Here is a 27,170-nt window from a genome sequence, read left to right as displayed (position 1 = left end):
AAAGCAACCAACGCCAAGTGTGAGGATTTGGAAGGCAGGTCGAGAAGAAATAACATCAGGATCGTCAGGGTGAGAGAACACCAACTGCAATCCAAAATGGAGGACTTCATTGAGGCGCTCTGCACCACCCTGTTTGGTTGGGAAGCACTCTCCCACATGTTCGTAGTTGAGAGAGCCCACAGAATTCCATCCTCCAAACCCACTCCAGGTGCTACCTTCAGGCCGATAATCGCGAAGCTACTTAACTATAAAGACCGTGATACAATCCTCAGGCTGGCCAGAGAAAAGGGCGAATTACACCACGACAGAGACAGGATATACTTTTTTACCCGACTTCTCTCCAGCAATCCAGTCACAAAGGAGATCCTTTACCTCCATCAGACAAAGGCTTAAAGACAATCAATTATTCTAGTCTATGCTCTTTCCAGCCCGGCTGAGAGTTCAACACGGTGGTAAAGTCCACTTCTTCCAAACACTGGAGGAAACAAACTAATTCCTGGACTGTGTGGGCTGCCCGGGGCCAAATCCCAACCAGGCTCGTGCGCAGAGAGAAAGATTCCACAGAAACCCAACATAACTCAGGGTCAAAGGCACAAGTCTTAAGCACAAAACACAGCTACTTTACCGAAAGAAACACAGGAGTCATGCACTCCGAGGCCGTGCAGCCTGGGAAGCCCCTAGCACCCCTTGCACAGCATAAGTCACCTCAACTGTTTATTGTTTATGGGTGGGAATCCAGGTAACGGACACGCACTGTTGTGGTCCGTACCTTGTTTAAGTGAGCAAACGGGCGAGTTGGGGGTTGCCCGTGTAAGGAAGGAAGTTGAAGAAGGGGGATGGGTTTGCAGTTCCGGATCACCCTCCCGCGCCGACCCGCAAGACCACCAGGCAGTACCGTGCCCTCTCTCTCAAACACCATGGAAACCTCCCACACTCAGCTGTAGATGTCAACGGCACCCCGCAACCTCTCAATTCAAACGCCACAACACCAGCTTAAACCCGCATGCCAAGCAAATAATTCAAAGTCGCCATATGGAACATTAGGGGAGGCAACCTCCCCTCTAAAACAAGAAGGATCCTGCAGTACCTGAAAAGGCATGATATTGATGTAGCCATGCTCCAATAGACGCATCTACTGCCTGAAAAAGAACACCAATGGGCCCTACATTGGGGCTGTCATTGATACTTCTCCTCGTTCTAGTTGTATGCCAGAGGTGTGGCGATCCTGATCAACCATAAGATGGGCTTCCGGTTGATAAACACTGAGAAAGACAACGAAGGCAGATCTCTTTTGGTAAGAGGGATAGTGGCAGGCAAAGAGATCATGTTAGTCAATTCCTACGGACGCAATATAGATGGAGCAAACAACTTTGACTGGGTGCTCACACACCTCTCAGCACAAACCGCTACGACAATCATCTGGGGAGGCGATTTGAACACTGCCCTAGACCCCTCGAAAGACAAGTCATGGACCACGACATCCACCATTTCCAAAGCCAGCCTCAAGGTACAAGAAATATGTAGAGCCGTCGATCTCGTAGACACGTGGAGACACAGCAACTGGGAGCAGCGCGACTACACGTTCCATTCAGCAGTGCATAACACTAGCTCTAGAATTGATTACCTGTTCATCTCAGCCAGGGGTCCGTTCCAATGGGGGCCCTGTCAAATCCTTCCTAAAACCTTCTCAGATCACTCCCCGGTAACCCTTGTATGCAACCCGTCAATCACGAAATCTCGCCTGCTGCACTGGCGCTTCAAACCCAGGTCCTTGGACCAAGTGTTCGCTGCAGAACTGCGGGACGAAATCTCTTCATTTTTAGAGACAAATCTGGGCACAGTGGACTCGATCGGCACAGTCTGGGAAACGCTGAAATGCTAAATAAGAGGCGTCTGCCTGGCAAAGGAGAACGGCATCCTTAAGTTGATCCGACGGAAACTGGCCTCTAGCGAGGAACGGTTAAAACACCTCGAACTTAAAATCTCCACCACGAACGACCTGCGCTCCCAAGCAGGACTGAAAGAAGAGCTGGAAACGTTCAGATCCACAGCGGAACGGGAGTTAAAATTCCTAAGCCGAAACAATCAGCTCCGTCAATATGGCGAAGGCCAAAAGCCAGGCGCCCTCCTTGCAAGACTACTCAACGCTGACAAGAAACCGACGACTGTCGAAAGGATATGGACCAAACAAGGCACGCTTGTGCACACAGACGAAGAAATAGATGAAGAATTCAAAACCTTTTACCAAAACCTGTACTCTTCAAAGCACAACTCAGACACTGATACCCTAAAAGAAAACCTCGAAGACAATGAACTCTACTGGGTAGAGAGAGAGCTGCGTGAACCCCTCAATGAACCCATCATTTCAGACGAGATTGTAGAAGCCATTAAAACCCTTCCAAACACCAAAGCCCTGGGGTCCCACGGCCTAACAGGCGAATTCTACAAAGCCTTTGCCAATACCCTAGCCCCCCTTCTAGCATAGGTGTACGGAGAGGCACTAGACACGGGATCCCTCCCACAGTCCTCTCGCGAGGCCAATATAATTGTACTGCACAAGGCTGGCAAACCCCCAGAAGAATGTGCATCCTACAGGCCCATATCTCTTCTAAACCTCGACAACAAGATATTAGCGAAAATACTCACGAACAGGTTACTACCGCTGCTGCCCACCCTCGTGCTCACGGATCAGGCAGGTTTCGAGCCCTGCCACAGTACGACATTTGGCATCAGGAGGCTGTTTGGAAGTATCAAGGCCCTCGACCCCACTCATCAGGCTGTTGCTGTACTGCTCGAAGCCGAAAAGGCCTTCGATTCGGTAGAATGGCCCTTCCTAGTCACAGTGCTCACCCAGATGGGCCTAGGTGCACGATTCATTAGATTAGTCTCCTTGCTATATAAAAACCCCGAAGCAAACATATTGGTGGGCTCGGCAAGATCCTCCACAATCCAATTACAACGAGGCACTAGACAGGGATGTGCGCTGTCGGCGCTAATTTTCACGCTGATAATGGAACCCCTACCGTCGAACCTCCGAACCCAGCAACTCCACAGAGGGCTCAACATCGGCCCACACCGGCTGATTATATCCCTCTATGCAGACGATGTATCACTTTTCATTCGCGACCCCAGTGAAAACCTAAACCCTGTGATGAAAGAAGTAATTAAATTTGGGGCAATATCCGGTTTAAAAATGAATTACACTAAATCTATCATATTCCCGCTCACCCCAGCAACCAGAGCATTCACTGATGATTATCACTTCGCATGGGAGACTTCACAGGTACGATAACTAGGGATATTGATATCATTAAGCTACCTCGATGTATTCTGAGACAACTATGAAATAGTATTAAAAACACTACAAGAGAAAGTAAACCGCTGGAAGTCTCTCCCGCTGACCCTGTGGGGAAGAGCCTCACTAGTCAAAATGGTGATCCTGCCGAAACTATTATACCTTTTTGCTAACATCCCCATTCTGATCCCACAATCCTTTTTAAAGAGAGCCAAAAGCCTGGTTCTCAAGCTACTATGGAAGGGTAAACCAGCCAGGGTTGCTCACTCAACACTGACACTTACAGTGTCCAGCGGAGGACTAGCCCTCCCCGACTTAGAGAGATACTTCTGGGTGGCCCAAGCGCAGTTCCTCAGCCACTGGTACGCAACACACCACATCAGATCACACGTGCAGATTGAGCGTGCCCTGGCAAACCCCAACTTGCTGAGGGCGGTCATTATCAGTCAGCTCCCGGTACCCTTTAACACTATCAATGTGGTTCTCGCGACCTATGGGATCTGGAGCAGGCTCGCACAGAAGTACAAAGTTCAAGTAAGATATTCGCCCCTCCTCCTGGTAAAATTCACACCCGGGATCCCTCTGACCTCTGAAAAGGTATTTCACCAATGGGTAGAGAAGCTACAGATAAACACTTTGGGCAACCTGTTTGGTGAAGGAACCTTCATCACACCCCAACAAGCAACAGAAAGAGGAGGCGACACCCCCCTAGATAAGTTCCTATACTTTACAACCCGATATACTCTCCAAGCACTTTTCCCCTCCTTTCCTCAGCAACCCCCAACTTGGCTACTATTACATTATGTGATCCAGGCACAAGGCGAGGGCAGACTAGTCTCCTGCATTTACAAATCCATCCTTATAGACACAGCAACTGACAACTCACACACAAAAACAAGATGGGAATACTCCCTCCAATTTACAATCCCAGATGAGGATTGGACATTTATCCGGCATCAAACACAAAAAATCGCTCTCAATTCACACCTCAAGCAAATCCATTTTAATTTCCTACACCAGACGTACTTTACTCCCGCCAAAAAGAACAGACAACAACCGGATGTACCCGCAAAGTGTGAAAGATGTGGAAGCCACACGGCTGATTTCATACACCTAGCATGGGACTGCCCTAAGCTGACACCATTCTGGACCCAGGTCCTCCAGACGACATCAGCAATCATAGGAGAGGAAACACGGCCGATCCCGACGGTAGCATTACTCGGGATGACAAAACAGCTCTCGCCAGCATTGAGGAAACTATCAGGGTTACTGTTAACTCTAGCGCGCAGAAGAGTCGCCATGTCGTGGGGCCGTGGACCAGCTCCGACGACTAGAAATTGGCGGAAAGACATTCTCTACTGCCAGGATATCTGGGGCCCACTTGTGACTTACCTGATAAACGAGGAAGACAAGGACACATCATCCTCGTCAGAAAGGCACAGCACCCAAGAAGCTGAGGCTTAACTTACCCAATAACTAAAGCCAGCGCACTCACTGATACACGAGGAGGAAGAAATAACGCAACACCAATTTAACAGACTGAGAGGGGGAATGATCTGGCGGGGAAGGGGGTGTGGGGGATTCGGATGACGCATGGGGAACACGCCCTAATGTGGGTGTGATTGTTTGCAACAGTTGGAAAATGAAAAACAAAAATCTTTAAAAAAAATAACAACTTGGGGGATAAAGAGCAACCCCCTCCAGCATACCACCCCACGTTGAGGAACTTTGATCCATTGTCCAGAAGAAAGGTATTCTTCTGGACCAAAAAGGCATACCAATTCCTTAATTTAGTTTAAAAGTGTAAGGGAAAGAGTTAGGATTCTAACATAGGACTGTAGACTTTTAATTGGGGCATCCTGACAGGTTCGATAGTATTTTTAGTTGAGGCTGGGAATCCCCTCTTAGAGGTAGGGTTTGATTTTCATTTCACTCTTAATACAGGTTTTTACCAATCACAATACCACCACTGTGTTTGAGTCCTACTTCTGTACCCTGCAAACTGAACGGATCAGTGCTCACAGGACATGTAACAGGCACTCCCTTCCCACCCAGTCTTCATGGTGAGGCACCTATTCAGGGATCATCAAACCACAGGGGGGGTAATGAAGCAGGTCCCCTCTCCCACTACCCAACATGGGAGCCATCAGAGAAGGGCCAGAATAGAAATTGCTTCACACCGCTCCACCTGCCTTTCCCAGCTGAGGCACACATCAAAAACAAATTGCTGCTATACTCAACTAAGAGTCCAGCATGTACTCCGCCACTCCATGCCTTCCCATTAACTTTAAAAGTTCAGAATTTAACAAAGAAGCAGGGCCCGCATGTTTGCCAATCCAAGTTTAGTACGGAGCTGGTGAGGTGTGGGCTGTTACCCATAGCATTTCATCTGCCTCTAACGAGTCCCCAAAACTGGCCCCCTCCTCCATCCACTAAGGGGCCCTGACTTACCATTTGCTATGGGCATGCTGAAGGATTGGAGAACGATGAGCAGCTCTACTGCTCTAATCTGTCTTTCTTTTCTTGAGGACGGAGGAGCACATGCATTTAGGGTCCCAGGTATAACTGAAACAATGTTTCATGCATGCCAACATTCTGAAACATCTGGGAGGGAGATTTCATCCGAGAAATTGGGAGGAATTACTTTGCTCGTTGGCATGCATGATATTTGCAGAGCCCGGTTTGTGTGCCTTCAGCCTCCGCTGCTGCGCTCAGAGTGCAAGCTTCTGATCTTCATAAGCATGTCTCCCACTGTTATTTGATATGCACAGATTCCAGTTTAAAAATCATGTTGCAGTTGCTATGACAATAGATTACAATGACATGCAATTCACTAGTATTCCATCGCAAATTGCGAAGCACTAATGTTTATTTTATGCCTTGAGCTGTGTCAAGTCCAGACTTTAGTATCTGCAAAATACTGCTTTGCCATCACAGCCCAGAGCACCAAATCCCCCCTTACGCCCCTGGTCTGGCAGATGTTTGACAGTTTCCGAGATCGACGATCATAGGTGAAAAGATAATTTGGCTAGGTCAGACAGAAAGCGTTTAGCGCCATCAGGTCAAGACTACCCGAGGCAAAAACATTCCTCACCAATCCATCCAACCTCTTGCTTTTGCCGCCAGGAGGCAAAGAGGGAAATGTAGACATCTTTAGGTTAGCCCTCACAGCCTGAACCACCAAGCTCTAAGGAGAGGCATGAGAGGTCAGGAAGGACGAGTCAGAAGGCACCGGTCAGTGGTGCTTTTCTAGGTCTCTCAACTGCAGGGATGGAGGAAGCCTTCGATCAAAACGTCTAAGACCGGGGCCTCCACTAAAGGGTTAAAAGGCAGCAAGGTCTCAATTTGGGGACCCTCATCCAGCATGTCTATGACCTGGAAGGGTCTGACAAGCCCACTCTACAGCGGTGCCAACAAAGCCATCACCAAAAGGCTACAAATCTTACAAAATAATGCCCTAAGAGCTGCTCTTTGGCATAAATAAAAGGGAACATATCTCCTCCATTAGATACCAATATAAATGGCTCTCTACCGACAATAAAATCCACTTTAAAATGATCTCCCTGACTCAATAATGCTGCTCCCAGCTACTGGATGGATAAAATAAAAAGAAAAACCTCTAGCAGACCGACAAGAATCACCAATTGCAACTGCCTGGTAGTACCCAGATTTAAACTTGCTAAAATTGGCGGTACTAGTTTCCCTGTTCAAAGCTGCTAAATGGTGGAACGCCTTGCCACATAACCTGAGGACAGACCAACCCTTCTTACACTTCAAAAGGAATTTTATTGAACACATCAACGCCAATAACGTGTAATGCACCGCTATATACCTTGCTGTGCTAGTATATCTGGACTGTATATATGTATTATTAGACTCATACCATATATGTAGATCATTTATTAACACTGTATATAACTCACTGCCTCGTTTCATTTTAGTGTCATAAACCATTGATTAGATCTGCATTAGTGCCAAGCATGTACCAACCTTATCTCTGTATTACTGTAATTATATAACTTTGTAAATTCCTGTAACATTGTAAGCCTTGCATATTCTTTTTGTTGCGCCCGGTTACCCGTGGGTCTGGCGCGCATTAAAAATAAACAAAACAAACTGTCTCTACCACCTTGGCAACCTTCTTCATTGACCATTTCTCAAATATTTTACATAAATTCCCCCATAGGAAGTGGGCGCAGCTTTTGGCAGACGGTCGTCCTCAGAGGGTCAGTGCAGCAATAGGTCTTCACCTGTGGGAGCCGGATAGGAGCCAGTAGGTGTGAGGTTACAATCCCACCTGCTTGTCCAAATGCGGCGGGCCCTGATGGCGTGATTATCAGCCAAAATACCTCCATTTTTTTCTCCAGAGTGGAGAACTTGGTGGGAAACGGTACCTGTGGAGCCATCTCTGTTGAGGAATCCTTGGAGTGGTACAGAGAGGATCTGTAGGGTGAGTAGTACCTCCTGCAGATTGTATTCTTTTTGAACTGGGTATTTGTCTTCTGACTTCTGTTCCTTGTGGAAAAATCTGAAGAGCTCCAGAACACGTTGCCAGAGAGTCTTCAGGTGCACAGACTGACACAACTCACAGTCCTGGGAGTCGTGTTCTTCCTCCAAACAGTAGAGACATAACCTGTGTGGGTCTGTAAGGAAGGCATGGCGGCAACAGTAAAGGCAGACACAAATGATCACAGTTCAAGGGTGTTTATTAAACTGTATAATGGGTGAGAAAAACGCCTAATCTAAACTGAAATCTAAGATGGGAGCAAGCTATGACCATTAAATAATAATAAGGCAGTCCCAGTGGCGTCTTGACAAATAAAAAGGGCCTACACTAAAAAAAAACTATTGCCAATCCTTACTGCTAAATTACAAAAACACTGTGGGATAATGTTCTCAAGAAAAGAAAGAAGTGTTCACCAAGTGATAAGTCAGGATGGTAAGGCTGGGTTTCACATTTCCTTTCAATGATGCCAGGTCCTTCCTTAGAAGGACGGCTGTACCAAAAACAAACAAAAGGTCCTTGAACAATCTTAACGTTGGGCGACTACCCTTCACCTCCTGGATCCCCTCACCCGGGTTCTAATCCTTCTTAAAACGTTAGCCTCCATCAATCGGGGTCACTACGGCCTTTCGCTCAAAATTGTATCTCTTTATGGTCACAATGTCCTTTTTCATCAAATATCCATTGTGGATATCCCTCAGCCGGGTTCACATTGACCACAGTTCATAAAATCTCTTCTGTTATTCTTCAAGGTGTCAAAGACTTTCAAGTGTACGAGGGGTTTTGCTTGACCCTCGTAGGACCACTGACACTTTACACTAGCCTCTCCTAAGGCCTCTTGGTCTTCGTAGTTTCATCCAACAACACAACCCCAAACAGGATTCAGTCAGAAACCTACGAATGAGCGCCCCCACGACGCCTGACCACTCTGTTTCTGAACCTTTTGATAGGGTTCCTTTAAAGTTCAATTACACAAGTTCTTTGTTCAGCAAGGTTGCCGCGTGTAACCTTGGGCCCAGCACAGTTCGGTTTCACTATCTGTCTTCCCCGACTCACCGGCTGTGCTGAACTGTAGGAGTCTCTGGGGTCAAGGACGGCACCACAGTGGCACGTGCTTCTCCCCACTTTGACCATCAGTGCTGGAGGGCCCTGTGTGCCGTTGCCACTTGTCACACCCCACACCAGATGGTCTTCCCAGTCTTATTTTTTCCCTTGCGGAGGCTTGGCGGGTTTGAGGTTAAAGGGGCATGGGCAATCCCCTCCTTCCTGGTCGTCCCTCTAGGTCTCGCCTCCGTTTGAACTGCCAGTCCGGAATCGCTGTTTCCATGTGCATTCTGCCTTGCTCGTCGTGTAATCTCGTGCTCTGCCTTTTATCCCTGTGGGAAGGGAAAGGGCCGTCAGGTGTGCGTAGTTATTGTTAAGTGCCGGACTCTGCTTGACCCTTGTATTGGGACATGTTAGGTAAATGGCCCTAGTGTTGGTCCGTTGTCTGTCTCTGTATAGAAAGTGTTTGTGTTGGAAAAGCGGGGGGAATAGAACTTCTGAATATCCTACAGGGTAGGATTGGGAAAGGGTGTTATAGGGGGTACTCCATCCCACCTGTCAGTGTCGCACTTCCCCTCCCCAAGTTCCCCTCATCCAGGTGATCCTCCCGCACTGGTCCACCCCTAGAAACTGGATCCAATAGCAATGGCCGTGTCCTGGCAACCTGGATGACAGATCCCTGGGGACTAGTCAGGGAGACACCTTCAGGTTTCTCACATACCCTGCCTCCAGGGTCGGGCTGGGAAACGAAATAGGCCCGGTCACCCAAAAAAAAGTGGCCACCCCTCGCCTCAAAAAAGTGGCCCACCCCTCGCCTCACGACCCTTGACCTCTGATGACATCACCAGAAGTGATGTCATTTGACCACCACCCCAAAATGACATCCCGAAAGCAATGAAACACGACCCTTCACAAAACAGGAAGTGGCATCAAATAGCATTGTTCCCAAGTACACTTAATTACTGTGAATCCAAGCAGACGTCCAAGGCCAAATGATAATATGTTATTGTAAAGCACTTACGCTTAAGCGCTTTTTTATAGAACAAATATGCATACAATATCACACAACCTGTGTTGGTACTCATTTATCACCCTTAGAAGGATGAAAGGCTTTTTGAAAAACAAATTAAAAAAATTATTGGAAAAAATGTAAAACATTATTTTTCACATTTCTTTTTTCCAAACCGGCCCAGGCATGGCCAGAAACCGGCCCCCACTCCCCAGGGATGATTTTGGCACGGCCACGGGCCGAAAGGTCGAGGGGCCAATCCAACCATGCCTTCCTCCATGTGATGTAGCCACATTTGTTTCACAAGGAAACCGGGAAAGAAAATCTACATTTCCCTGGTCTTTCCCTTTTCAGTGTTCCACAATGAAACAATAGGGTTGTAGGTCTAGAAACCATTGCATGACCTGAGTGTTGGAGTCTTTACGTTGGCTAATCCAAACTAGAGGTGAGTGATCTGTAACGAGTGTCAATTCCCATCACAATAGGTAGTATCTAAAATGGATAATGGCCCACTTGATGGGCAAGGCCTCTAATTCCAACACAGTTATTTTTATTTCACGTGGGAGCAGCTTGCGACTAGCAAATAATATGGGGTGTTCCAAATCGTCACAAACCTGAGACAGGACTGTACCTAACCCAGTAAGGGAGGCATCCGTCTGTAATATAAACTCTTTAGAGAAGTCAACTACCTTCATCATCCGGTCCTGGCACAGAGTTTGTTTCAATGTGTTGTAACATACATGATATTCATCACTCCAATGAAGTTTCTGGGGTTTGGCATTCTTCAGTTTATCTCTCAGCCGGGCTGTTTTGTGAGAAAAGTTGGGGATAAACCTACAGTAATATCCTATTAACCCGAGAAAAGCTCCAATATCTCTTTTGGTCTTGGGGGTTGGTGTATCCAAGATGGCTTTTACCTTCCAATTCCCTACAAAGAAGCTGATGTATTTTACGGCTCACTGGGCTAATCAGCATTTAGCTGGGTTATCAGTTAGGCCAGCCCCTCTGAGAACTTTCATGATGGTGTAAAATGGAAGAGATGGTACTCCTAAGTCTTACTATAAATGACAATATCGTAATGTAAGCTCCACAGAAATTGGAATAGGGTTGTAGGCTTTGGTCCATGAGGCATTGGAAAGTGGCTGGCGTGCCATGTAAGCCAAAAGGAAGGACTTTGCTTTCAACACCTTTAGGACTGTTTAATTCACAGTCTTTTCTTTATCTGGCCCATGCATAGGAACTTTGCAGTACCCTTTGGTTAAATCTAGGGTAGATAGAAAGGGGGCTGCTCCAAGTTTATCAATTAGGTCATCAATGCGTGGCATGGGATAGGCATCAAAGTCCGAAATGGCATTAACTTGAAGGAAATCTATGCAGCATCTCCAGGAACGGTCAGGTTTATTGACCAACACGATAGGAGAGGACCATGGACTTGGAGAAGGCTCGATAATATTGGCTTTCAACATTTTGTAGACCTCCTCAATAACTATCTGTTTACAAGCTTCTGGGAGTCTACATGGTTTTAAATGAACCTCTTTACCCTTAGGTGTTCTAATATAGTGGTGTGTGCCTTTTACTCTTCCATGTTTTTCTGAGAATACATCAGGAAATGAGTCCACTACATCTTTTAGATCTTGTTGTTGGATAGATAGCTCAGGAGGAATTAAATCTAAGCTATCTATCTCTTCAGGAACCAGACAGGCTAGTACTTTGGCATGGGTGGCTGACTGGTTTTCTTTCCACTCTTTCAAAAGATTTACGTGATACAAATGGATCTTCTGTTTTCTGTCCGGTTGGGCTACTTTATAAGTGCAGGTTCCCATTTGTTCTCTCTCATAGGGTCCCTGCCACTTGGAGACAAGTTTGTTTTCTGAGGTGGGTAAGAGGACCAATACTTTTTGTCCTATGGAGAATGATCTTAAGCTCACCTTTATGTTGTAAGTGGATTTTTGTTGGTTCTGGGCCTTTTCTATATGAGAACGAACTAGATCTCAAACCAATTTCATATGTTCCCGCATTCTGGTGGCAGTTTGGAAGATGGGAATGAGTGCCTCTTGCCGTTCTTCTCAGGTTTCCCGGAGCATGTCCAGGACATCTCTAGGCTCTCGACCATAGAGCAGTCCAAAAGGAGAGAAACCTGTTTTCGTTAATGCAAATAGTGCCCATAGGATCATTTGGTCCCAGTCCTTCCCGTACTCATCTACCAATGTTTGTAAAATTATCTTCAAAGTTTTATTGACTCTTCCTACCAAGCCGTTGGTTTGCGGATGGTACACAGAAGTTCGCAGGGTGGTAATGTTGAGTAGCTCTTTGACTTCTACCATAAGCTTACCCAAAGTTCGAACCTTGGTCTGTTAGTATTTCCTTGGGAAAGCCGACCCTGGAGAAATACGGTAGAAGGTGTTTAAGGATCTGCTGTGTGGTATTATTCCGCATTGGGAATGCTTCGGGATATCCGGTCGCATAGTCTACAATAACAAGGACATATTTGTTGCCTAATCTGGATGTATCTAAAGGTCCAATTATGTCCATTCCGATTCTTGAAAAGGGTACTTCTATGATCGGCAACAGGTTCAGAGGGGCAGTTAATGGGATGTGCGTGCTAGTCTCCAAGTGATCCTCCCGCACTGGTCCACCCACAGGAACTGGATCCAATAGCGATGGCCATGTACTGGCCACCTGGATCACAGATCCCCGGGGACTAGTCAGGGAGACTCCTTCAGGTTTCTCACAGGTCGTAGACCGACAATTGTCGTCTGCAATTTGCTGAGGGCTGGAAGGCCTTAGTGGGTTTTAGCATGACGCAAACTCGAAGTAATGATGTTCCTAAAGCAAAGATAGTTTGTAGAAAAAAAGACTTGGTCATGGTGCTTCAATATATACTGACCCCTTAGTATGGCTGGCATGGCGTATAAAGGTGTCAGAAAGCGCTGACACAAAGCCGTGCTGCACTCCCTGGTGGCAGAAAAGTTTTCAAAGATCAGGTTTGCTGGAGATAGATTATCATAGATGAGGAATCCATGAGAGGAAAGAACCCATGAGAAAAAGGTCACTGATCTAAAATATAAAATAGGGAAAATGCTAAATGTTAAGGGTACCCTTAAAAGGATGAACATGACAGACAAGTTGAATTAGATGTTGTTAAAGAAAATGGTAAACGTCACAGTTTTATATCTGATGATTGCAGGTCATGTTGGATGCGTGATGCACAGAGAGAGGAAAGAGGAGAGGAATATGATAGTTTGTGTGCATGAGGCCCTCTTTGGTGGATGTATATGTATGGTCAATTGGGACATGTAAATACATCTTAACAATATGAGAATGCTGGGACTACTAAATCCTGGTGAGCATTCAAGGGAGGAGCCCCATATACTGGTTCAATGGATTATCCACAAGGTATTCTAATGAGAGACCTAGGGAAAGCAGGAAGGGAAAGCTGAATCCACGGAAGGAGTGAGGAGCAGTAGAACCTGGTAGGCAAACTAGCTGGGGGGGAGTTTAGCGGGAGAGGGAGGTGAGTAAAGGCTGAGTGCTTGTGACAAAGTCAGGTGGTGCAATGGGTAATCAGCAACGCCATGTGGTGTGCCCAGAAAGAACGCGTCACAGTGTGAGGTGTGGTGTTGCCCGGAGGTGCGCACCCCGGTGTATGGTGCGTTTCAATTGGAGCAGAATCACCAGCAGATAATGGTATGAAGAAGGTGTGAACATGTAATCCCATTATTGATATAGGGAGGCGGTCTGGAGGTCTAGGGTGAGAAACCAAAGCACAGTGCACGCAAGGTCAAAAGTACAGCACCAGTGCTTGGGCAGTGCACACAAGGTGCAGTGAAAGTGGTACGTAGGCGTGTAGGGCACCACTATGTCATGGCATGATCAGCGCAGCATTTATATGAAGGGAATATCCACCATGTGTAAGGAGTATAAATGTGTATTTGGCTGTAGGAAGAGTTGTCACTGAGATAACTCTTGCTTAAATTTGATTAGGCCACTAAGCCGGACGCCAGATAGTGCCAGAGGCTAGTGAGCCCCGTGAGTCGGGGTGATAAGGTGAGATGGCTGCATGGACCAGGGCACCTAGAGTATATTGGGCTGCAGCCCTGTTGCGTAATCGGATTAGCAAAAGTGCATGCCTAGAAAGTGAAGATGAATATTAGTATACGAAATGCTAAGGCGTTGTGCGGTGGTGTAGCCAGGGTCGGATTGGCCCCTCGGCCTTTCGGCCCGTGGCCGGGCCGAAATCATCCCTGGGGAGTGGGGGACGGTTTCTGGCCATGCCTGGGCCGGTTTGGAAAAAATAAATGTGAAAAATAATGTTTTAAATGTTTTCCAATTATTATTATTTTTTTTCAAAAAACCATTCATCCTTCTAAGGGTGTTAAATGAGTACCAACACAGGTTGTATGATATTGTATGCATATTTGTTCTATAAAAAAGAGCTTAAGCGTAAGTGCTTTACAATAACATATTATCATTTGGCCTTGGATGTCTGCTTGGATTCACAGTAATTTAGTGTACTTAGGAACAATGCTATTTGATGCCACTTCCTGTTTTGTCAAGGGGTCAAGGGTTATGTTTCATTGCTTTTGGGATGTCATTTTGGGGAGGTGGTCAAATGACATCACTTCCGGTGATGTCATCAGAGGTCAAGGGTCGTGAGGCGAGAGGTGGGCCACTTTTTTGAGGTGAGGGGTGGCCACTTTTTTTTGGGTGACCGGGCCTATTTCTTTTCTCAGTCCGACCCTGGGTGTAGCGTTTGGAAGATGGCACACCAATTTGGTAAAAGGAACCACCTCACTTGGCCCACAAGAGGGGGATTTACAGACATGCCGGCAAAGTGGGAAGGCTAGGCGGAATTAGGCAAAGTGCATATTGTGTTGCACGGGTTGCAAGTCACAGACTCGTACCTGCTGGGCTCTTATTCAAGTCACCTGGTGACCGCACTGAGTTCAGTGCCGGCCATCATGTTGGAAACCCTGTATATGGAGGCCTCTACAGCCCATGTGACAGTGTCTGAGTCACGTTGGGGCCTTGCATTCAGAAGGCGGCTGAAGAAGTGCCTGTGCAAAATTCAATGCAACCTGTATAGTGCATTGCCATAGATGCAGTTAAAAGCAGAGGCCTGAAAAAGACCTACTCTTCCTGTGTGGATAAGGATGTGGAATGCATTGTATACCGGGATTGTAGTCCTTGGTATGGGTGTCTAAGTGGAAAGAGAGTTGGGGCTGCACCGTGCCTACGAGAGGGTAATAATCGTTGATTTCTTAGTTTTATTTGGTTAGCCCTGAAGGAACCAGAGGGTGGTTGCCACTTTGGTATGTGGGAGGAGGTAGTTTAGGTCAGTGTATGGGAAATGGAAGGGGAAGTGAGGGTACATAGTCATTGTGTGGTGACGCCTGTGTCGAGGCTAAAGGGAGTAAGGGAAACCCAGTGGTACCACTGCGGTGTGTAGCCCTGTGGTTGGAAAACTGGAGAGTAAGTGTAACCCAACAGCTGGTTCGCAATGGGTAACATGGGCTGGGCGCAGGACACAGCCGGAAGATGGACCAGTGTGTGGTCAGGGTCACGTTAGAGATGCGCTTGTGTAATGCATGCTGTGGAGTTTCTAGTGCCCGGGACTGGGTGTTAACCAAGAGTGTTCCCGCTCAGACCACGGTCGGGGGGATTGAAGGGACGGGTGCTGGGGAACCTGGCAGGGGTTGGGGGAACGGATTAGAGGGGACCAAAAGGTGTCCATTTTACGAGTAACTCTCTAATGGAAGGCATTCGCCACAACACGGGGGTATGTGATACAGACCCATGTTGTAAAAGGTGTGCTACATACATGGAATGACAATTACACAGTGGTTATATGAAGACCTTTACAAGAATACATTGAATTCATGTTCTTTATTCAGTCCGGAGGTCACAAGTCTGTGCTTTCAGATCAGTCTTGCTTCCTGTTGTAGGAGGTGTCACCTCCTCTGATGTTGGGCGGTATCTTTTCCAGACCAGTGAACCAAAACTCTCTTTTGTTGCCCAATTGATGCTCTGTTTGCCAACGGTTGGCAAGAGGGTATTTGGTATCTAGAGAACTAAGTAGGTTCAGATACTCCCTGATCCTAGTGCGTAGCTCTCTCATGGTACTTCCAATATATCTGCGGCCATAAACACAAATAATAACGTAGACAACACATTTAGGGCAGCAGTTAATGAATTGTTTAATATGTTGCTGGTCAATGGGGGTCATTATGCGTTGGGTGGTAAGGGAATATCCATTACCGCCCAATTCCAGGTCCCTTAGCTGGAACCGTAAGGAACGTGTGGTCTGACCACACGTCCCTTACGGGTCCCGCTAAGGAACCAGGGCGCTAATAACAGGCTTGCTAGTCGCGAGCCCGTTATTAGCGCCCTCCCCATTCCCATTTGAGCCCTATGGGGGTTCAAATGGGAATGGTTTATTCAATCGGGACTTACTGGCACCCTCCAGGGCGGAATACACCGGTAAGTCCCCATTGAACAAGACCGGTGCTGGACCCGGTATTGGAGGCAGCCATGGCGCAAACAGCACCATGGCTACCTCCAAACTCGGAATGACTCCCCATGTCTCCAAATGTGATCACGTTGGTGGGGTGGGCATATGGACAGACAGTGAAAGTCCTGCATTTGCAAAACCCTTTGGCCTGGGCTGTAAGTAGCCAATTGCTTTGTGTTGTAGTGGTTGGATGCTGAGCATGTTTTTTAATGTGGCTGATTTCCTGAAGGAAAATAGGGGCACGTCAGATACCAAGGGTTTGATATCTGAATCAATTTGGAGAAGATGCCAATGTTTTTTGATACCTTGTTGCACTCTGCGGCTGTCTTGGCTATATATCTGGTTACAAATCTTGAGAAATCGATTATTACCCTAATGTGCACGCCTCTTCTTGGGATGGTGCAGCCCCAACTCTCTTTCCACTTAGACACCCATACCAAGGACTACATTCCCGGGATACAATGCATCCCACACCCTAATCCACACAGGAAGAGCAGGTCTTTTTCAGGCCTCTGCTTTCAAACTGCATCTACGCCAATGCACTGTACAGGTTGCATTGAATTTTGCACAGGAACTTCTTCAGCCGCCTTCTGAATGCAAGGTCCCAACGAGACCCAGACACTGTCACGTGGGTTGTAGAGGCCTCCATATACAGGGTTTCAAACACGGCGGCCGACACTGAACGCAGTGCGGTCTCCAGGTGACTAGAACAAGAGCCCAACAGGTAGGAGTCTGTGATTTACAACCCATGCAACACATATGCACTCTGCCTAATTCCGCCGCACCTTCGCACTTTGCCAGCATGCCGGCAAATCCCCTTCTAGCCAGTGGTTGAAGTGTATGAAATGAATTAGTGGAACTATGTTGCCTGCTCGCCTGCCCCTCCACACAAACCCCATAACCACGCCCCCTCCCACACACAATACAAACCCCCAAGCACATGCTCCTGCTGTCTAGGGGAACGCTCAGTGCAGTGCACTGAAAGTGCAAGTTTCAACTTCTTCCTACACTTTTATTTTAAAACGAAACCATTCCGGAAAGGTTTCTTAATAAAATAAAAGTATAGGAGCAGTAAAACTTAATTAAAAAAAAGTAGAGGAGCAACGCTTTCGACCACTGCTTCTAGCATGCCAAGTGAGGCAGCTCATTTCCCTACCTTAGCACACGGGTGTGCCACCTTCCAAACGCTATACAACTGCACAACGGCCTAGCATTTCGGATGCAAATATTCATCTTGACTTTCTAGGCATGCACTTTGGCTATTCCGATTACGCAACAGGGCTACAGCCCACTATACTCTAGGTGCGGTGGTCCACGAGCCACCTCAACTTATCACCGCCGCTCACGTGTCCCACTGTGCTCTGGCACTATCCGGCATCCGGTCTAATAGACTAATCAAATTTAATCACGGGCTATCTCGATTCCTGCCCTTCCTACAGCCAAACACACATTTGTACTCCTTATGCATGGTGGATATACCCTTGATAGAATTGCCTCGCTGATCACGCCATTACATAGCAGTGCCCTACATGGCCACTTACCACTTTCACTGCACCTTGCGTTCATTGCCCAGGCACTGGTGCCTTACTTTTGACCTTGCGCGAACTGTGCTTTGGTTTCACACCCCTGACCTTTCTGGGCACACCACATGACATTGCCGACTACCCATTGCACCACCTGACTCTTTGTCACAAGCCATCAGCCTTTACTCACCTCCTCTCCCGTTAAACTCCCCCGCATTCCAGCTAGTTTGGCTGCCTGGTTGTCCTGCTCCTGACTCCTTCTCTGGATTCAGCTTTACCCTCCTCCTTTCCCTAGGTCTCTCATTAGAATACCTTGTGGATAACTGAACCAGTAAACGGGGCTCCTCCCTTGAACACTCACCAGGACTAACTGTAGTCCCATCCCTCCCATATCAGTAAGATGTATTTATATGCCCCGCTTTGACCATACATATACATCCACCAAAGGGGTCCTCATGCACACAAACTAACGTATTCCTCTCCTTCTGCCTCCCTCTCGCTCGCTCTCTGTGCATCACGCATCCAACATGATCTGGATTCGTCGGATATAAAACTGTGACGTTTACCATTATGTGTAACAATATCTAATTCAACTTGTCTCTCATGTTCATCCCATATGTATTGCTGACAAATGCCAATCACTGAACATGCATCACCAGATAAAAACCTGTTTTTATATCACAATTGGGCACAACACACAAACGGGTGATCATTGAAGTATATGATACTATGTATGTCAATGGTTAGCCTTAAACATAACATGATGGTTACATGAATAAAACACTTGATACACTGCTTTCAAAACGTAGTGTTTGACTTATTAATAGAGAGACTCTCATCCATCCATAGTATCTAGCAGAACTGTGCAGAGCCCCCTTTCTTGCTGCCTTCTCATTCCAGGACAGTGGGGCACTGTCCTTAGAGGCACCAGCGCATGCAGCAGAATACACACCAAAGCACCAATCAAGTGCAGTAGTTCCAACTTTCTAGTGCTCCCAACTCATACTTACCCTCTAAAAGGACCTACAGAGTTTCCAAAAATAAAATTCCGTCTTAACACCTTCCATTCTGCAACCCTTATCTATGGTCCACCTTAATAAGCCTACACGCCTTTAAGCTAGCTTTTCCCATTTGTGATGAACATGGACCTGTTTTTGGTATATTTAATGTGTTCGGCCAGCAAGAATGGAATTTTCTCTTGTGTGTACGCTACCCATTGGAAGAGAACAGCAGATTTTATTGTTTCGTGATGGGTTTTTCCCTGCTAAAAGATGGTATTAAAACACTGCGTAAAACTCAAATTCACACAGATCGAAGGTGTTCCTAGTTTTGCAACTTATATGTTACCCAGCATCTGAAAGTATATATTGTTGCGCCTCTGTCAACACCTTGAGTCCAGCCTGGGGTTGTAAACGCTGCCTGGTCCCCGAATGCAGCGGTACTGTGCTGACAGCACATCTTAGCTATGGGTCTCCTAGTGCAGAACCGGACGGTAGAATATAAGATTTACTGACTGATATTTTATCTGTAAGTACCATCAATTATGCGTTACTGCTTTATGCATTCTATATATGCAAATAAGTAAGCCGCGTGTCTGGTTTGATTATTGAGCATGACCTTCACTGAGTGAATGTAAATGAACAACTGATTGCGTTGGGTTTGATTCACCCTTCCACATCACCACATCCGGAAAGCCATGCAACATAGCATAACTCTGCACAATGTGCTTATTGCATACATTATGGTTGGTATTTCAAACAACCACCAGAACAAAGCACTATGTCCACAAGATCCACTGCTACATTTGAATGACAAGGTTAGAACAGATGCATGTTCATATGTACATCTTCAGCTTAGTTTAATATTCATAGAAATCAGTAAGCCACTTATAGCCCAAGTACTACATCTGCAAAGATATCCTGCATAAAGTGCTCTCAGAAAGATGGTGCAATTGCACTGTCAGATAAACCATCCACTCGGATCACTCCAGAAATTCCTACTTTAGACACTGTATGGGTCCACATACAATCCAACTTTAAGTAATGGTTCTTGGATCCACTCTTATGAAGACTATGCTGATGCCTGAAGGTGGTTTACTTTAACATTTGAAATACAAAGAGCAGCTCGATAACTGACTCACCCAATGCAGATTTAGCAGCTGCCGAAGCCACACGAGGGTCCACAACAGAGGCGAGGAAGGCTACTGTGCTGAGAACTGGGTTTCCAGACTGGCTAAAAGGGATGGGCTGATAGGCTAGCGGGCCGAGAGATGACTCCGAGTCCTCCAGGTATGGGTCCTCGATGGGCAGACGCAAGAAGTGAAGGATGCACTCATCCTGTGTGCGGCTGCCCACATGCTCTGATACTTTGTTCCAGTCGTCTTTGTACATTTCCAGGGCCTATGGAGATATAATTGCAGGAAGTATTCTTAATGCTCTCTTTTCAATCATTTTTTTGTATATTCTAAAATTCACATGGACCGTATCAGTCATTATGTACCATGGGATTCAAGAGGTGGGGTTGAAATCCAATGCTTTCTCTGCATGCCTTTTTTAACTCCACGGTCTACTCCCAATGTTCTAAACGTATTCTTCAAATTATACACATATTCTTACATTTTTCGTGATGTAAACTCTAAGAGATTTTGCTGTGCCACATGGCAGAACAGAGGTGCTGACATAACATTGGGTGGTGCATTAGCCGAGTAATGTATTCTGTCTGATGGATCAGTTACTGTCCTGTGTTCTTGTAAAAGTAATTCTTCAGTGTGTGCACTGTGACAAAGTCATGTGTTTGAGGCAAGGGGGTGGTGCTGTGGTGATGGTGGGGAAGAGGACTGCCACCTGATTCACAATGCAAGACCAGAGGAGGCATACGAGGGAAACCCCAGTTGCCTCCCCCCATGCTTAGCCTTGTGTGCAGGACAGTCCTGCTAGCTAGAAACATCTTAGGACTAGTGGTGAAAACTCAAAGGTGGAATGAGAAGAAATCTGCAATGGGTCCGCCCCGTCAGGCGTCCACATGCTGAAGAAAACAATCAGAGAAAGATGGCCATCAGTAAGCCAAAGGTTCAGGAGGGCTGCTCATGGGAAGAACCGCCAGACTGCTTGTTACCGCTTGCACGGTGCCACGAATGTCAGAATGGAATTGGGAATGATGCGCTACTGTCATTCAGGGCTGAAGAACCAGGGGTCCTTAAGGAGTGGCAGAACAAATACAAGGTGGTGTACACATATTTTGTAACCTTGGCAAGTTGGTCCGCTACCCAACGCATGGGAACCTGTAGTTTGCGATGGGCATGAACAATCACAGGCCATGCTCAAATCATGCATACAGCTGGCGGCAGTCAACTACAAGACCTATAAGGCGTAATGCATATTAGGCAAAAACCTGTGCAGTTCCCTTAGGGACCACTGCAAAAAGTTTAAGACTACAGGTGTTAGCAGTAAACCCAATTGGTAGCAGTCTGTACCACCCAGATTTACCTGGTAGCTGTGGCTGAGCAGTCAGACTTCTCTCAAGAGTTAGGCAGTATATAGAGTATACACAATAGGTACAAAAATACAGTAGCACAAGCAAACACTGACCAGAGCTTTGGTATAAAAGTATATCATTATTTATTTAAAAACACACTTGTAAAAATACACTGGCACTAATATGTCAAGCAAGTTCAAACACAGTCACTAGAAATATATACACCTCCCTGATTAATTATCCCTGATTAAGTCTTAGGAAAAGAACACCACTTATTATCAACACAGAGGTGAGCGCTTAACCAAGATGGCACGCCAATAATTATTTAAAAAGGGAGAGAAAAGGCAGAAATAGGAAAACACACAATAACAACACTTTTAACAGAACCACAACAAGTCAAGAAAGGCAGAGTCTACTGTAGAGCAAAAAGTTCATAGGCCAGGCCCACTCTTGGAGAGAGCAAGACGGAATGTGCCCAAGATCACAAAGTTGAAGTACACTTTAAAAGTCTTTGCAGATAGTTCAAAAAGAGTTAGATCAGTTCAGAAAGTTAGTTAACAGGTCCGAGGTCACCCCAGTATAGAGAGTCAAGGATTTACGGGACACCTTGGACAGTCTGTTGCAAGGGAGACCAGGCGGGACACAGTACCTGAAATGGTGAGAAAGCTCCAGCGGGGGCAGTTGTTCCTGGCAGCTGGTGCAAGTCGGTGCTTCTTCCAGGGGAAGAGAAGATCTCGACGTGGAGGAAAGCTGGAGGTCGTTGCACTGCCAGGGAAGAAACCAGACGCAGAGTTTCCCGGTTAAAAGGTACTACCCTTTTATTCGTGGTAGTGGTGAAGCGTGGCTATCCGGCCCCCGGGGTGCTTGGCACGGGCGATTCAACCACGAGACGATCCACAAAGGCGAAAAAGGGGCGAACTGGTTGACCCCACCAGCTCAAAGGAAGAAGACTCTCCTGGAGGAAGATCTTCTCTGTCGTTGGAAAGTGGTGAGTCGGTTCAGCAGGGCTCCACCGGTGGTGTCGTCGTTGCAGGTCGGCTCAGCTTCTCCCTCTTCGGATTCTTTAGGTCCTGTGGCGACTTCTGAAGTTCCAGTCCCCAAAGTCCTATCACAAGAGTGTGACTTGAGTTGCCGAGGCAACTCAGTCCAGGGTACCTATTCCCCCCCTCCCCCACATTCTGTAGACCCAGACAGAGTGGCACCACTTTTGAAGGCTTCTGTGCAGAAGCCCGCCAAAAGTGGAACAAAGGGCTCGACTTGGGTTGGAGTTACAGAGGCGAACACAAATGCCATTTTAAAACCGAGTTCTGGCAAAAAGACCCAACCGGGGAATAAATATTAAATAAATAACCCGGGAGTATATTTAACATTGCACCAAAAAAAGTGGTGCGTTTAAAATGAATGGGAAAATCCCATAGGAAATATTCCGGTGGAATATTTCGCGTGGTAACCACTGCCACCAGCCAGAAACTCGACAAGGGGGGACTGGACAGTGCCCCCTTGAAAAACAGACCCTGGGGCAATCGAATTACCCGTACCAGTACTTCCACAATATGATGGTTTGTACTGGTTCTGTTCACAATTTAAGACTAATAAAGTCAATGGTGACTTTACATGCCCTGGGAGACAGTATTCAGTCCCAGGGTATGGAGTCTATGTTTGGGGGTCACTATGACACCCCTGTGTTACTGCACTGAGGGTGCTGTGTAACACACATACCAAAAACACATGAAGCCCTATGGAGTAAAAGACCCCATAGCCCATAAAACACATTACATAGTCAAAGGACATTCTCAAATCATGCCCAAGAGTGTGAGAAAAAGAGTCTCACTCTTAGCAGGAGAAAAAAATAAACCCCAAAAAATCCAGCAAAGCTGCTGGGGGACTCACTAGGTTTGGGAAATTAGCCTATACAGAGAATTCTCCCTAACAATGCAGCAAAAGGAAAATGTGGGAGATGAGAGTCTGAGTGCAGGAACAGATGAAAGCGTGGTGGTGCTGTGAGGCCGAGGAGAGGCAGCGGAAAGGAGGAGTGACAGTGGAGAGAAGAAAGAGGATTAGAGGTGTAGACGAGTAGGGAGAAGAAAAGGAGAAGGTGACACGGAGGAAGTTTAAGTAAAGTCAGGAAGAGAAAAGAAAGAATGAAGGAGGTACATGGTTAAGACTCCTGGCCCTAAAGAGATTCCTGACTTGGTTGAGGATGTAGCCTAGAAGAGTGCATATGCACAGTTATGGGAGACAAGCCTGACCAATCAGAACGAGATAGGTGGCAGTAACCTTGGAACCACTCAGCAAATCATTTCCCGGCTCCAACACCAATAGAGGACATAAAGGTAATAAACACATATCAATATCAATAATAGTTATGCATGCAAGGAAAATTATGAGTTACTCACCGTAATGACTAATGTACTCCTAGTCCATAGTCCCCTTTCCTCCATATTGTATGGACGTCCCTCGCTAGGGACGGGAGACAGAACCTTTTTCACCAGAAAAAATCTTCTTCCCGTTTAAATTTAGCGGCGTGCAGGGGTGCAGCCCTGGGAGCATGCGCTCCCCTGACTCCGTCCACCGGCCCCACTCCTCAGTCCCATTTGACGCTTCAACAATATTACCATTACCTAATGACACTAGTTGTATTAAGGGGGAGGATGGTGGGGTGTATGGAGGAAATGGGACTAAGGACTAGCAGTATGTTAGTCACTACAGTGAGTAATTTATAATTACTCCTACATCCCGACCCCTTTCCTGTTTACTTTAATAATTGTATATAGCGCAGCCACTGACCCGGAGGCTTAAGGGCGCTAGACATCGAGGACAGAATACAGACACTCAGGAGCCGTACAAAGACAAAATACGAGCAGAGTTTACAACCAGAGAGGTGTTTAATTAAACATAAGGGTTTTTAATCCCTTTCTGAAGACCATGGTGGAGGTCATTTCTCTCAGGTTGTGGGGTTCCTCCATACTGTATGGGTGATTACAACTGAATGTAGCCCCAGGGTGGAGAGGTGACCCTCCTAAGAAAACAAGTCCCTTAATACTGCCTGGCCAAATGCTGCTTCTGACGTGGAGCTGACATCCAAGCAGTAGTGTTTGCAGAAGGCCGAAGGCATAGCCCATGCAGCCACCCTGCTGATGACCTGCCACGGAACATGCCTCTGTAAAAACCACAGCCGCAGCCTTGGCTCTGATAGCGTGGGCATGCATATTTGCTGGGAGTGGTTTGTGCTGCCCCTCATAAGCTTCCTTGATTGCTGCTACCATCCATCTTGCTATGGAGGCCTTGGAAGCTTGATATCCTAGCCTTGACCCACCGTAAGTGACGAAGAGAGCCTCTGATTTCCAGAAGCTCTTGGTTCTGTCCAGGTAGAATGTTATAGCACGCCTGACATCTAGACAGTGCAGTACCCCCTGGGCCTCGTGCTTGGGGCCTGCAAAGAAAATAGGTAGCACTATCTCCTCATTGAGGTGAATCGAGGAGACTACCTTAGGTAAGAACGGGAGGGTTAGTTCTAAGCACCACCTTGTCCTAATGAAAAGTAGTATAGGTCTCTGAAGTCACCAGTGCCTGGATTTCACTGACCCTGCATGCAGATGTAAGACCCACCAAGAGGGCTGTCTTAATGGTGACTAGTCTGATTTCCACGGACACCACTGGCTCAAATGCTTTATGCGTCAAGGCGCCCAAGACTACATTGAGATCCCACAGCGGGTGTGGCTTCTTGATAGGTGTTAGAGCCTGGTGGGGCCCACCAAATGTCTTAACTATCGGGTTGGAGGATGAAAAGACCTCCTCCTCAGAGTTCTGATAGGCTCAGACGGCCGCCAGATAGGTGCAACATGTGTCTACTTGCACCCCTGAGTGTGCAAGGTGTGCTGAGAAGGATAGCACTTCATCTAATGTGCAAGTCAGCGGATCGACTTCCTTTTATTCCGCCCAGTGAAAAAACCTAGTCCACTTGCTCATGTACTGGCTCCTAGCAGCTTCGCTCCTAGCACCGTGTATGATGTCTAGGTTAGCCTGTGACAGACGCAAGGGCTTTAATGTGACCTGCTCAGGAACCACACTGCAAGGACTAACCTCTGGGAGGCGGGGTGGATGACCGTCCCTCCCTGCTGAGATAGTAGGTGAGCTAGTGCCAGCGGTAGGTGTATTGGGGGATGATCCGACATGCTAAGCAGTTAGGAGAACCATGGCCTCATCGGCCACCAAGGAGCTATTAGAATGATGCATAGGTGCCTGGACCCCCTTATCTTGCAGATTACCCTGTGTACCAGGAAAGTGGGAGGGAAGGCATATGCGTAAATGTTGTTGCACTGTATCTGAATCGCATCGCCCAGAGAGCACCAGCCTTGTCCCAGCCAGGACGCAAACTGAGGCATCTCCTGTTGGACCAGGAGGCAAAAAGATCCACCTGAGGATGTCCCCATCTGTTGAAGATCCCTTGAAGGACCTGTTCATTCAACTGCCATTTGTAGTTGTCCGCACACAGCCTGCTGAGCCTGTCTGCCTCCAGGTTGGACTCACCCAGGAGGTAGATTGCTGCCAAATGAATGTTGTTTACTAGAGCCCACTCCCAAATGCTGAGTGCTAGAGCGCAGAGAGGAGGAGACCTGGAACCACCCTGCTTGTTGAAGTAATACATGCTGGTGGAACTGCCCGTTTGAATTAGGATTGATTTGCCACTGGCCCATCGGGAGGAAGGCTTTGAGAGCGAGCCAGATGGCCATCAACTCGAGCCAGTTGATGTGGGCTTCCTGCTCCTGACGGGACCAGCCCTTGTGGACGCTGTGGATGTCCAGGGTGGCTCCCCAACCCTCTAGAGATGAGTCTGTGGCGATGGTAACCTGTAGTGCTGGTTGCCGAAAGGGCCTGACTATCTGCAAGTTGAAGTCTGTGTTCTACCAGACTAGGTCCTGGTGAAGCTGAAATGGGATGCTGACCAGCTCCGCCTGGGAACCCCTCTCCTGACTCCAGGAGGCTGTGAAGTGCACCTGCAAGCATCTCATCTTGAATCTCTTGTGTGGCATGGCTAGAAGACATGCTGCCATGATGCCCAGGAGGTGTTGGTACCAGCATGCTGAGGTCACTGCCCTGCTGAGGAAATGCCCCGTGGCTCTCTTGATGGCTGTGATCTTGTCCTCAGAGGGAAAAACTCTCTTTGAGCTCATATCCCAGATGAGGCCTAGGAACGTTAGATTCTGTGTAGGCTCCAGCTGAGACTTCTTGAGGTTGATGGAAAATCTCAATTCCTGTAGTGTATTCATGAGGGTGGAGGCTGTGTGTTGGACTGTGTGTTGGACTGCCTCAGGAGATCTTGTCCTTACGAGCCAGTCATCTAGGTATGGGTAGACGTGGTGACCCTGGGCCCTGAGAATGGCTGCCACTGCATTCATAAGTCTGGTAAAGACCCTGGGGGCTGAATTGAGGCCAAAGAGTAGAACCTTGTATTGGAAATGAAAGCCCAAGATCCTGAACCTCAGAAAGTACCAATTGGGCTGCCAGATTGGGACGTGTAGGTACGCATCCTTAAGGTCCAGGGAGCACATCCAGTCTCCCATGCACAATGTCTCAGCAATAAGCGCTGGGGTAACCATCTTGAACTTTTGAAGAGGGATAGAAAGCTTCAAGGTTGAAAGGTCCAACACAACTCTCAGGCCAGCCTGGTTCTTCTTGTGTATGGTGAAAATCCATGAGTAGAAGCCCATATCCTGCTAGGAGGCTGGGACTTCTTCCACTGCCTGACTCTCTACGAGCGATAGAATTTCCGCCAACAGAGTTGCTGTCCCAATCTGTGGGAGCAGGGG

General features: G+C 47.1%; 1 protein-coding gene across 2 annotated transcripts in view; it reads right to left on the bottom strand.

Annotated features, from left to right (window-relative positions):
- The window catches only part of SMARCC2 (SWI/SNF related BAF chromatin remodeling complex subunit C2), a 2,756,167-nt gene that overhangs the window by 530,041 nt on the left and 2,198,956 nt on the right, over window positions 1–27,170 (bottom strand). For both annotated transcript variants that reach the window (XM_069653753.1, XM_069653754.1), the window contains exon 20: window positions 20,027–20,285. In XM_069653753.1, coding sequence (XP_069509854.1) covers window positions 20,027–20,285 — 259 coding nt within the window. The remainder of the gene's footprint in view (window positions 1–20,026; window positions 20,286–27,170) is intronic.

Source organism: Ambystoma mexicanum, chromosome 3q (genome assembly GCF_040938575.1).
Source record: "Ambystoma mexicanum isolate Mex_15411 chromosome 3q, UKY_AmexF1_1, whole genome shotgun sequence".
Lineage (NCBI taxonomy): Eukaryota > Metazoa > Chordata > Amphibia > Caudata > Ambystomatidae > Ambystoma > Ambystoma mexicanum.
This window is presented reverse-complemented; position numbering and strand designations above follow the sequence as displayed.